The 13173-nt window shown below is 46.0% G+C and overlaps 1 protein-coding gene across 14 annotated transcripts in view; it reads right to left on the reverse strand.

Annotated features, from left to right (window-relative positions):
- Positions 1-1263: 1263 nt before the first annotated feature.
- NTM (neurotrimin) overlaps positions 1264-13173 on the reverse strand; it is a 1410016-nt gene continuing 1398106 nt past the window's right edge. For 13 of the 14 annotated variants that reach the window (XM_017949126.3, XM_017949125.3, XM_031653874.1 and 10 more), the window contains one exon: positions 6590-8375. In XM_017949126.3, the coding sequence (XP_017804615.1) occupies positions 8275-8375 (101 nt within the window). In that variant the 3' untranslated portion in view covers positions 6590-8274. Of the gene's footprint in view, positions 4761-6589; positions 8376-13173 lie in introns of those variants that run through there. The other variant, XM_017949128.3, reaches the window with a different exon arrangement.

The raw sequence follows: 13173 nt of genomic DNA on the forward strand, positions 1-13173 counted from the left end.
CTCAGCTTATCCTACGCTGTGGACGCCATTTGACTGATTATTCTTTCATATTTTTGAAAACAAGGAATGATGAGACATTAATATAGAAGCTCCTAGTGTGCCAATATTTAGAAGAGTGATTCTATATGTGGCTGGACAAAAAGACATGCATTAATGCAAAAATGATCCAGGACCAGGGTATCTGAAGTTTTTGTAAAACAACAGTGTTGAGGTGCATGTGAGAAGTGGCAGCAACCTCGTTGTAATGAATTTACTGCCCTTGTGCTGCCTTGAGGGAGGGCGATCACTTCTGACTAGTGAATTACACTGTGGAATCCTGACTTCCTTGCTCAGGACTAGGGCTGGGCAAGTGGTTTGCCTGGCCCTCTTGTGTATGTGCTGTGGTAATGTCAGCTCCATCAAATGCTTAGGAGATGAAAGAAAAAAATGTTTCAGACTTGAGGTGGGAAGCAGCAACTTGTACTCAGGACACAAAGAAGAAAGTGCTGGCGAGAAGGATAGAGCACCTTAACATTCCGGAGCCCTGACACACGGGAGTGTTCCCTGAATTAGCTGTTATTAGATCAAATGTCCTGACTACCTTGAGCCAAATGGGCATGGGAAAACAGTGTTGATTTGATTTTCTTGACTCATTGCAACTATGAGCTCTCTGGTGGACAGCAAGGGTTGGTATCACTAATTACTATAAATAAAATACAAACTTGTTTGGTTTTATCTAAGCTGGTGTAATTGTCAGAGGTAGAAACATATGCCAAGAGGAGTCTGTCAGCAAAAAGAGTTTGGGGCAAAGATCTTGTGCAGTTAGATCATTACAGGTTTGATTCCCAAAGGATTGGATTCAGTCTGTATGGAACTCCCTGGGGGATTCAGAAGGCTGCCCTAGTTGTTGTTTAGTTAGTTAAAAATTAAAGCCTGTAGGACACAATTCTTACCAATTATATTTGAGAAATGGAAGCAGAGCCTATGAGACAAATCCAAGGTGAAGTTTTGCAGCAGGAGTTCTTAACATTGGGGCTCAATAGTGAGTTTTAAAAGCTCACAAACCACCGGAACCTACGTAGAACATTTTGTGTATTTATACTTGAGTGTCTCTGTTTTTTCTTCAGATTCTGAAGGAACAGCCTTACATCCAAGGTGTCAGGACCATAGCCTTGCAATCTGTATGTCATGTCACAAACAAAGGGCTTTTCCAACCAAGTCCAGTGTGAATAGAGATATCTCCTACATAGCTCCACAAACCCAACACCTCATAAAGGTTTTGTCTTGGTTTGAATTGTATAATTTTATTGGTTATGGAAATAGATACAAACCATGGGAACATGCAGGTAGAGACCCAGAGGATTTCAGATCTTGGGAAGCCTTCTGAGATCAACTTGTCCAACATTAATTTTGTTGATGGGGAAACTGAGGCTTGGAGGTGCAGCAGCCTGCTGCAGGTCCCCTAGCAACCCAAGGCTGGGTTTGGATGGAAAAGCATCTCTTGGCTGCCTGCTTCATATTTTCTGTATTCTACCCATCCCTGATCATCAGGAAAATAGGAAGACATCGGTACGCAATGAGAGTAATGCTACCTCTAGTATTCAAATCTGATTGTGTTTTGCTGAGAGCCTGTCTAGGAATGGTGCTCCCTGTGACCAGTGAACAGGGAGCCAAGACCTCAGTTCTTCTCTCTGAGATCCTACTTGTAGCATCATAGAAGACATTTGATGCATGTCTATGCAGATCTCTCGCACTTACTCACTGAGAAGTTTTAATTGTCTGGATGTCCTTTATATTTTCTCATTTTATTTTCATTTTTTCTTGCCTGTTAAATTGTAATATGAACACTTAGAGAAAAAGAAATTTTGTATTTGACAGACAGCATCTGTTGCCACAGATCTTAGCTCCTTTTCGAGTAACCAAACACAAATGAGAATTATAGGCACTGGCGAAAGTGACGTGGTGTGGGGTAGAATAATTTATTTTATTTTCATTTGTCTTTCTCCGGCATCCTTCCACAAGAAGAGGACCCCTCCTCCACATGTGCACTCTGCAGTCTGGGCTCCTCTTCCTGGCATCTGTCTTACTCTTACAGTTAGTTAAGTGCAGGAGGTATAGTTTGACGGTTCTTCCTTCTGACCTTCCATCAACTCTAGAAGTGAACCTTCAGAGGAAATTAAAGCTGAAGAGGGTGGTTGGGCACAGGCACTTGGGGAGGGGACCAGGGCTCACCTATCTTCCAACCCCGCACTCTGTCCGCTCCAACCCCACACTTTGCCCTCTTCCTTTTACATCCTCAAGCTCTTCACAGAGAGGTTGGAAATGAAGCCGAGTCTAGGACGCGAGAGAGGAGAGTGATGAGGACTCAATGAACCTGGAATTCAGCCAAAAATACACAAATATGTCCAATGAAATCTGCATGCACACTTCTGGATCCTTGATTGTAATGGTCAGGATGATGAGAAATCATTGTGAACTATATCTAGAGACCCCTCTTTTCATCACTATTTCTTGTTATTTTAAAGATGAATCTTAGGAATAACAGGTGTCATCTGTTTTGAAGAGTTAAATAATTACAGTAAATACTACACACACACATATGCATGCTCACACACACACACACTTGTACTGAAAATTCTGAGATTTTTGCCTACTCTCAACATCTTTTACTTTTCTAGACTTTAGGATATGTGACAGTTTATTCTCTCTTGTTTTACTTGTGTCATATAGAGGGCAACTTGGGGCTAACATTATTTCCTGTTCCAGAAAAAGCCACTGTCTTTTATTAAGCAATGCTTCTTTCCAAGTGCTGCAGTGTTCATCCCTCAAGTTTTCCTTAAGGAGTCACTTCAAATATCTGCAGAAATGGCAGTTAGGATCACGCATTTTATCTTCTTATGAACACAGATATGAAACACAGACAATGCATTGGCTGTGGATCTTGCCCACATTCACACTTTCAATTTTCATTTATCAAAAATTCTGCTTCCCCAATTTTTCCTTGCAGAGATCTTATAAAACATAAAATCACTTAATTATTGAATTCTAAAGCTAGATGGAACATCAGCAATCTTCCATCATAACATCTTATATAAAAGATAAGGAAATGGAAATTCAACTAGTGATAAAATCTGGACTACAGCCTAATTCTACTGATTAGCATTTCAGTTCTGTATCCAAAATATCACAGTGCTACTCAGAAATGCCACGGTTCAAGATTCACTGGAAACAAGGTAAGTGCTACGGAAACTCCAGGAAGTTCTAATAAAACAAATGCACTGAGAGAGGAATAATTCATTTTCAAATAATGTTAACAATCCCTAAAATATTGAAATAAACTCATACACTCTCACATCATGCCAAGAGAAGGGATCCAAGTTATTTGGAGGCTTTCATGGGAGTAAAAATCAACATTCAAAAAACGAAAGTCAACCCAGATCACCTTCATAAAGGATAACGCACCAAAATGCCTCAGACATGAATTGTAAGAATGGATCTTAACATGAGCTCAGGAATTAGGGAGCCTTTTCTATAAACAGTGTGTGTTTCTAACAACGTAATAGGTATGTGACAGCGAAGGTATAGCGTTATGGAAAACAGAAAAATCTGAATGAGAAGGCAGAGACTCAGAGAGCTCAGCTATTCACAAGTCATGGGGATATTAATTTGCATTTATTGCCTTGGAGGCGGATAAAGTTGGACGCTCATGGAAATAGTGCCTGAATTGAGAACAGAGAGAGGAAAGAATTGATACTTTAGAATGGCTTGTTTGAGCAGTTATGGGATGACAAAGGAGATATACTATGTACTCAAGTCCCAATGAGCAAGTTCTGAAACAAATTAGCTCTGGGATTTGGTTTAAAATTTTTTTTAAATGCTGAAAAGAGGTAATACTTCATTACTGCATCAGATACCACTAATCTCAATTATTTTTTACTGCTTCTGTGACGAAGGGTAAATGACTGATGTGTGCATATGTATTTGGCAAATAGTAGCATAACGGCATGCAGTTTTCCACATCCATCCTTCAGCATATATTATTCTCTTTAGTGAGAAGTACCTCAAATTTTTACCATTGTGGAAATAGAAAGTCCTTACAAATGTGTCGTGAACCCATATTGCATGTTTTAATTAAACAAGTCCATCCATTAGATTCCTATAATTGGTTAGTGCTCCTGGCTTTTGTTTCAAACTCACAGTTCAGAAGGTATAAGATAAAGATGGAGTCGGTCCAGTGAAATGTGCTGAACCTCAATTAAGTTTTAGTGTTAATTCATTTGCTAACTTATTTCCAGCTTGAACAATAGTTGTCATTCATCATCACTGTCATCATCACCATCCACAGCAACAAAAACAAACATTTGTGGATTGTCAGTCATGAATATGCTTAGTACATCCCACTGGTCAGAAAGCAGTTCTTGGATGAGTATTCTCAATGCTTCAAGTTAGACATCTGGATCTACTGTGTACAAGCCTTGATGGGGCAATATTTAACAACAGGAGCAGAAGAGCCACTGCACATTTGCATGGCTGGAAAGGAGTAGATATTCCACCGAAAGAAGAGAGATGTGATCTTACAGAAGTGTTTGGCTAGAGTGGCTAGGGACTGTCCATCCCTCACAATCCTCCTTGCATTCATGAGATGCTCATGTCAGGGGACATCCTAATATTAGGGGTAGTGGAGGAATCCTAAAGTATGGCAGTGACTTATCTCTGAATCACAAGGGGTCCAGTATACTTGGAATCCAGGTCAACCTGCAGCAATTGTCCTCCATCAGTGCCTGCACCAAGAAAAAAAAAAAAATCACTACAGGCTCTATTCAGGGTGATTTTCTGTGCTCATTCTGATGAACATTCTCTTACCAAGCTTCCATTTCCAGAAAAGGTAGGGCCGTGACTTGCCCCTATAAGCTCCTTTCAAAGCCACGTCCTCCTAGATGGAACTCTAAATCTGACTGAAGACCTGGAAGGCAGAATACCCTTTCCTGTGGTGTCCACATGTTCCCTCTGAAGACTGCAACTCAGCAGACTGAGGCTCACATAGCACACTCAGCAGAAGATGAGAGTAAGCTCCTGCTGAGGCAGGCTAGGAAGGGCTCCTATCTGGTGAACCCATCAATCACAGTCAAGCTGGTTCAACAAAGAACGTGCTCTTGCATAACCAGGGCTCTAAAGATCCACAAGGCAAGAAAACTATTGAGTTGGCAAATAGGTAAAATTAAGTCCTCATCAGTGCCCCTTACAAAGTTGGTTCTGACTCATCACCCTCTCTAGCTATTTGAAGCACGATTAGCAGTAGCAGGTATTACTAATGTCTACTGGTGGTCATTTAGTAGATATTGGTATTCACTAGTACATAGGATATGGGAAAGATCAAGCTCCCATTCAGACAAAGCTTGTGGGCACTGTGTTCTGCTGTCTCAGCCAAGCCTCAGAACTGCCTCTTTGCAGGTGCCTTGGCACATGGTATTCAGAGGTGTTTCTGGGCTCCAGTTTAGGAATATGGAGCTCACCTATCTTTTCCCCACTCTATTCCAGTAAGCCATGCTTTGCACCCAAACCCTCAGGCCAGTGTCTACTGAGGTGCTAGGCATGGGAGGGTTAGTCAATCCCACCCACCCACTTTCATTCTAAGGAGACTCAGAGCCGTTTCTCTTTCATGGTTCCTGGGCATAGGGAGGGAGAAACACCAGTGCAGTCAAGATTCCTGAGGCTTGGCCAGGTAGTTCCAGACCTTGCTGCCAGGAAAAACTTGGGGCATCTGGGATGTGGCTGGGGCTAGGGGTGAAAGGGTAGAAGGACACAAAGAAAGGTGAAGTCAATAGCTTTCTTCAGTCTTGCCAGAAGCAACTGGAAATGACACAGCTCCATCCCAGTCCTTCCTGGTTCCTCTCAGGTGAAGCTGACCTGGAAACGCAAGTGCCGTCATTCCTGTGTGTTTTGGCTCGGACCCATTTCTGATTCTCAGTTCCTCTTATGTGGCTAGAGGTGAGGTTTGGAGGTCGGGTTTGGAGGACTGGTTGATGGCAGATTATTTAAAACTAAGCATGATGTTTCAAGCTGGCTTTCTGTTTTGTTTTTTGTGGGGAGATTTTTTTTTGGCTTATGGGAGTTTTCTTGTTTACTTTCTGTGACAGTGACTTTCTGCTGCCTCCCAGAAATAATCGGGCCTAAATTCGTCTCCCTGACTAGACTTGGCCTTTGCCCACGTTGTGTGGTGAGATGTTTGAGCACAAGCAGGACACTGGCAGCCCTGGCCAGGACCTCCTGAAGGCACTGAAAATGCAGTCCCTATCAGACGCACCTTCACCTTGCCTCTGTGTGCGGATGGAGGAGGTCCCATGTCCTTCCTGTTTGTCATCTCAGCACTTACCACCCCTCCATCCCAGGAGGGTTTAAGAGCCCATCCTCCCCCATCCTTCAAACCTGAGCCAGGCAGGCTGTGACCCCGCCCTACTGTAGAATGAGGTACCACACCAGGCAGGCTGTGACCCGGCCCCGCTGTAGAATGAGGTACCACACCAGGCAGGCTGTGACCCCGCCCAGCTGGCAGGGTGGGGTACCACCAGGCAGGTGACCCGCCCGCTGTAGAATGAGGTACCACACCAGGTGAAGAGGGACATGGAACACTTTTTAATGTCAAGTCAGAGACAACCCCACCCTCCCGGATCCCCCAATCCCACTTTCCCTCATCATATCCAGGACCCCTCCCCGAGGACTCTGGTTCCCAGACTTTCAGGGGAGGGAAAAAAAAGATTACCTAAAAATTGCATTTTTTTTCTCTTTCATACACACTCACACAAAGGTGGGAAATTAAATAAAATAAACCAAGAGGATTAAACTCTCCAGTGGTCACGAAGGCATCAGAGATTCCCATAATGGGCTAAAGCAAGTGGGTACTGACGGTTCTGCTTGTTCAGTTGCTTGCTGTCTATTAATGCCACAGAGCAGGATGGAGAAAGCGGGGCCACCTGGGGTGGCCGACGCGCAGAGCCACACCTGGAAAGATGCTGCGCCTGGTATTAGTCGGATTTTTTTTTATCTTTTCACTTTTTATAAATGTCTCTGACATGTAAATAACCCAAGAAAATAAAAAGGCAGGAGCTGATTACACAATTACCAGTAAACTCTATCATCTTTTAGAAGATCAACACACAGCTAACGCCATATACAGCATGCAATAATGTCTGAGAAAGGACCCTGCGGAGAAATAAAATGGCTAGAACTCTAACAAAAAAAATATATGTATATATATACTGTATAATATATGTCATCAAAAGAAGCATAACCAACAAACCCAAGATACAGTGCAGATCACCTTTCCATTTCTAAACAGTGTGTAGAGAGCATAGTATTGTCTGCATGAGATGCCACAGTCGGGAGGAATCTGTAGCGCTGGTGGAGATGTTGGTTAAATCGGATGTATTTTTTGGTGGATATGCCAAATCCTCACCAGGCGATTAGTGCCTGGTGTCTGGTCCACCAGTTGTAAACCTAGTTTAGAAGTATACTATTCATTTTTACTGTTTAACAAACATACTTCTCTTCACCCTTTTCAGTTGTATTTTTTTAGTTTTGTCTTGTTTTTGCACTAAGTTCTAGACTCATATCAGAAAATATAATTAATAAAATTAATAATGAATCAGAATCCCTTGTTATCCATGATGTCCATGTAGTAAAATGGTAAAAAAAAAAAAAAAAAAGTTTAACGGTATCTTTTGTGACTGTTGTTTGTGGGATTGTTGTTGCTGTCGGACGGTCTTACTTTGTTTCCTTTTTCTTTCTTTCTCTGTCTTTTTATTTCACGTTTCACAACACACACCGCGGTGGCACAGTCTACCAAAGTGCCCACAGCGCCACGCTTGGGCCGGAAGGTCTCACTCTGTTCGCCTCTATGGACGGACTGAATTTGGGATGGCCAGCTCCAGAATGTTCCACGTGGGGGCACTCTGTGGGCAAAGCGACTGAGCCCTTGCCCACACTGGCACCAGAGAGGTCACACGATGCAGCTTGCAGTGGGTCCAAGCCGGGTGTGCTGCGTTCTTCCCGTTTGGGAAAAGAAAGAAAACTCTGTTGTACCTAAATATCTGCAAGGCAATTTTCAATTTCTTTCTGAAAACTTTTTCCCCCCAAAGTATTCTTTGTTCCCCTCCCTCAAATTTCTGTCCCATGAGGCTGTGTTTCTTCTAATTTCATTTGTAAATATCTGATTGGTTGCTGTCGGTGTTGCCAGTGCTGTTGTGTTGGTGGTGGTGGTGGCGGCAGCCTTTCCCGGGTGGGGAAGTGGCACTCACATCAAAATTTGAGGAGCAGGTGCAAGACCAGAAGAGGCAGCAGCCAGACGCAGCCTGCCCTCCTCGACGTGCCGTTGCTCACCTCGCTGACAGCGCCCGGGCCTGTGGAGAGAACATATTCGCCGTGAGTGGGCTGGGAGAAAATGGAAGGAAAGCCCGGTGGTGGCCTGGTCTGCTGTCATTCGGCCTTGCCCCTGGTGAGGCGTCCCTCTAAGTGAAACATGTGGTGTTCCAGCCCCAGCTTGAGAAGTGAACGTTCTATGGCTCACATCCCCCAGACACACACACTATATAACAGGAAGCCTTCCCCTGCAAGGAGAACATGAGGCTCAGGTTAAAGCATCCTGGGCCTTCTTCCTTACTGTGTCATAACATGCAAAGGCCATGGCTCAGGCTCAAATTCAAGAAGAAGGTGGCAGATTCATTAATATCCTACACAGAGCTTTAACAAAGTCAGACTACTGTACTGAGTGCCTCATCACCCATCCACTTCTGAGCCCCGCCTGCCTGAAACACTCACCTACCCTCCAGCTGCTTGGCCTGTGGCTCAGAAAAGAACCTGTTGGACAAAACAATCTGTCTGTCTGCCTGCTGCTTCTGCTGCCTTGGGCACAGAGGCCATCCTGCCAATCACTCTGCCCCGGGCAGGGCACCAGCGTTCCACCTGGAGCACCTGACCTCTTCCCCATCTGGATGGGGTAAGAGCAGATGCAGCTCAAGGATCACATGCCTGCAAGGCCAAAGCCAGCCCACATGGATGGAGGTGAGTCAAAGAAAGGAACAGGAAGCCTTCCTGTGCATATGGATGTAACTGGAGATTAATGAGGACACTGGGATGCAGAACTTGCCCCAGTGTATGTCCTTTGGTGGGGTGGTAGGGGGCACCTTTCCCTAGGAGGCATACACTGACATGCTACAAACAGATACTCTTTGAGATGGAGACACAGTACAGTTCCCCAGCAGCTTCCCTACTGTTCTGAAACATACGTTTTCTGGCTACCTCGGCCCTTGTGGCCAAGAAACCCCATGACCAGTGGCGCTCTGATTTCTGTAGAGTACATACGGTTGGATGCCCAGATGAATTAGGTACCCGAGGAACCAGGCCACCTTCTCAGACTGGACCTGCTCTGGCACACTCCGTTGCACTGAATTTAATAGAGGTGTTTAAAGCTGGTGGCCTCACTAAGTCCACGTCCTCCTGGGTTAGGGAATAAGGAACAAAGCCAGAACCTGCCCGCCTGACTTGGATGCTCAGCGTTGGAGACATTTCCGGCTAAAGCAAATCAAAATCAAAACAGGCTTCTCGACTCCATTTGGGATTATTCCATCAAGTCTAGAACTCTTGGCTTGAAGCCAGCGCCCTTATGATTTTATATCTTGGCCTTTTGGGATAAATCCCTAATTTGGGGGCAGTGGCTAAATAGGTAGCCGCGAGATTGAAATGCAACAGGTCATCAACCTCACGTTTCCCTGGTGTCTGATTCGCAGCATCCGTAATGCCAGAACTTCTCAGCGGTGCAGATCCCCATGCTGAGAAGCCCGGGGAATACTTATTCTCTCTACCCTGCAGAAAGCAGAAAACACAAAACCAAAGACATCCGTGCTAGGATACAGGTGACCAAGGAGCATTCCTGGAAAGCTCCCGCGGTTTACATTTCAACAAGCAGAAATGCTTGTCATTTAGGATCGGTCACTAACTGGTTGTGTCTTCTAGAATCTAATCACCAGACACTCCACTCCCTCTTTGTAGACACTCACTCTGTCATCTACACAGCACATTCTTTGGAATCAAAGGAGAGAAGCCTCCGCCAGATGCCTTCAAGGGTGAGAGATTGTTTCTCTGCTCTGCGGAAGTCCTTCCCCTCTGGGCAACTCCAATATTCTTCCCACCAAGGCCCTTGTCTGTGCCTGAGGCCGAGGACTCTGAGATGACAAGGGTGGTTCTGAGTCCACGTGGCCCAGCAGGCCTTTGTGGAAGCCGGGTTGCATGCTTCGCCTCAACGGAGTCAGCAGTCACATTCTATCTTCATACGCATGAATCACACAGTACAATTCCATACGTGTCCTGCACACTGGAGTCCTTAACTCCCGGCAGGACACACAGCTGTCAGCACACTGCTCTGCCGCTTTCATCCCTTGTGCTCTCCTGAACGCCTATGTACATCTCTGAAACCCATTTCCCGTTCAGTTCCCACACACTCCCACCTCCCGTCTCCCGCTCCCTCACCATGACTAAGAAGATGCCCTGGGTAAAAGAGATGGAAAACAAGTGTCCCTTCCCTGCACTGAGGTTCTCTTCTCTCTTCTGCATTCCCTCCTTGCAGTGAAGCCTCCAGGGAGGATAATGCCACAGCCCAGCAGGGGCCTGGCGTGGTTACCACGTAAGGGAATGTTGAAACCTTGTTTCCAGGCTGGGGACTCTGCAGCTCGGAGACGACTGAGAGCGGGCAAACACCCCCTGTGGCACATCTCAATGGCCCTGCGGCTATGCCAGGCGCTCTCCCTGGGTGCCTGTGTTTGGTCTCCTTGCTACGCCCCTCAGAGTTCTTTCGTGGATCTACTTCACGCTGGGAAGCACTACACAGAGCTTGTAAGGACGAGTCCTCACCTGTTGTGTTAGAAACTTCTTCCTATGGAAGACAGAAAAAGGCCACCAAGTGCCTGCCAGCCATTCTCTTGCTTGTGGTATATCTGGGAAAAGCCTGAGCGGCCCCTCTGAAGCTCTCCATCTCCATCTCAGGCTGGTGAGTGGCTGGCACTGACTATGTGACCATATCCAGTCTGCACAGCCCACCCCACAGGCACAGGCACTCGCCACCCCCGGAACCTGTCTGTCTCATCCAGGACACCAGACCTGGACCAAGCTGGACAGGAGAAGAAGGAAACAGGGGTAGCCCCGAGGCAGGGGCATTCCACACATCCTCTCAAAGGAGACAGTCTGCACCATCTCATCTTTCAATTCCCAAAAATATTCACCAGTTGAGCCACCTGTGGTCTTGACCCCTGGAATTTATTCCTTATGCTAATTCCAGGGTGACGTTTCCACCCCAAACTGATCATGATCCTCATTTATTTGAGGCCAACAGGTTAGCACCAAGCCCAGCTTCTAAGTGGAAGGAGCACGACATCTCGTGACGTGCCTGCAGTCTGCATCCTTGGCGTCTCTTCTTGCCACACCTAGTTCGGTGCCCTTGCCCCTTGCCACATAGCCACAGGTGTGCACACAGGGGCGTGTCTTTTTTCCCACCCTCACACACTCTCCCCTCTGTCCGAAATATGCCTCACCCATTTCACTCTTATTCTTCACTCCAGCTCCTCTTCCAGCCTTCAGACGCCTCTTCCAGGCAGCCTTCCCTGCCTGGCTCAGTGCCATGCACATCCCGCTAGTGCAATACTTACCACCCTGTGTCATAATTCTCTTTGCCTAACTTATTTGTATTTCCTCCTTTGTCCTCTGTGCAGTAAGTTCCTTAAGAGCAGAGTCTGTATCTCATTGGCCCATGGCAGGGATTCAACCAGTGTTTGTTGAAAGAAGGAGGGGGCGTTGCCACTCATGCTGACATATCCACATTTATTTGTCGTTGTATTTTACTTTTGCTTAAAATTATATTTGAAGAAAGCAAAACAAAAACGTTTTTCGTACCTTGCCCTCCGCTTTATCTCAATTTCCTCTTCCAAATACCTTTACTCTCCTTTTCTAACTATATCCAGTACAAGTAACTGAGAAGTGCTGTGGCTGAGTGTCTATCTACATAGAAGCAAAGTCATGTCAATTAGGATTTCAGATAGAGTGCTTGCATTTGGAAAGCTATCACAACACCTTAATGACACTCATGTAGGAGATGAGAATTATTATCTCCCTTTCTAACATGTGGAAACTGAACTTCAGGGAGCTTAAGTGACTTTCCCAAGTCCCCTGACTTCTGTATTCAAATGCAACCATCTTCCCAGTATCTCAGAGACGCATCTTCAGAGAATAAAGAGAAGAGAGTGTGGTTGCATGGCCTGCTCCACCTGGGTACAGGTTAAGGTGAGAAACGCAGGCGTGCCGCTGGGCTGCCTCCCGCAGGCCATCCCACACTGAATGAATGCTATGTGGAAGGATTCCATAAGATGAAGACCTTAGGTCCAGGCGGGCGTGGAACACAGCACCCTGGGATCAAGGCCCTCTCAAAGCCAGTGTGGGCCAGAGCGACAGCTCAGCCCATCTGCCTAGTGACATGGGCCATGCAGATGAGGCCTCCATTCTTCATTCAGCCACGCCTCCACTCCACAGTGAATGCCTTTATTGCCTCGATCTCATTAGAGAGCTGCGGAGGCCTAAAGAGACTAATTACCAGGACAGTTAGGGTCCCAGAGAACTGTGATGAGTGTCAATTATCCATCGGAAACATCTGGCAGGATGAAAGCTTCAAATAAGATGCATTTTATTCGTAGCCAAGTGACTCACCCAAGAACCTCCCCTTTCCTCCCATCTTCCCCTCCCCGCCGCCACTCCCCTTCCAGCTCCAAGTTAGAGACATAGAAAGAATGGTGCAAGCAAGGGCAGCATGCAGGGCCAAGGTCTAAGAAGATCGCTGCATTAGAGCATCCGTGTGTGAGGAAAGAGGCAGGTCTGGTGCAGAGAAGCCCAGAGATGGAGCTATTCTGGGCACTGACAGGTGCTCATTAGTGCCGCCAGCAAAGAGAAGTTAGGCTGCTGCAAGTGGGATCTACCCAGGAAGGATTGGATGTCCTTGGGGATAGGGTTAATCTAAGTTGACACGGAGGTGGCTCAAGGTCAGCGGAGGGTTCCCTCTGCGCTGCTTCCTGGAGTTAGCTCAGGAAAGAAGGCATCTGGGAGGAACGTGAAGAGTTTTACATACCCCACACCCACCAAGGCAGCAGCTGTCTGAAAAAT

Source organism: Papio anubis, chromosome 12, assembly GCF_008728515.1.
Source record: "Papio anubis isolate 15944 chromosome 12, Panubis1.0, whole genome shotgun sequence".
Classification (NCBI taxonomy): Eukaryota; Metazoa; Chordata; class Mammalia; order Primates; family Cercopithecidae; genus Papio; species Papio anubis.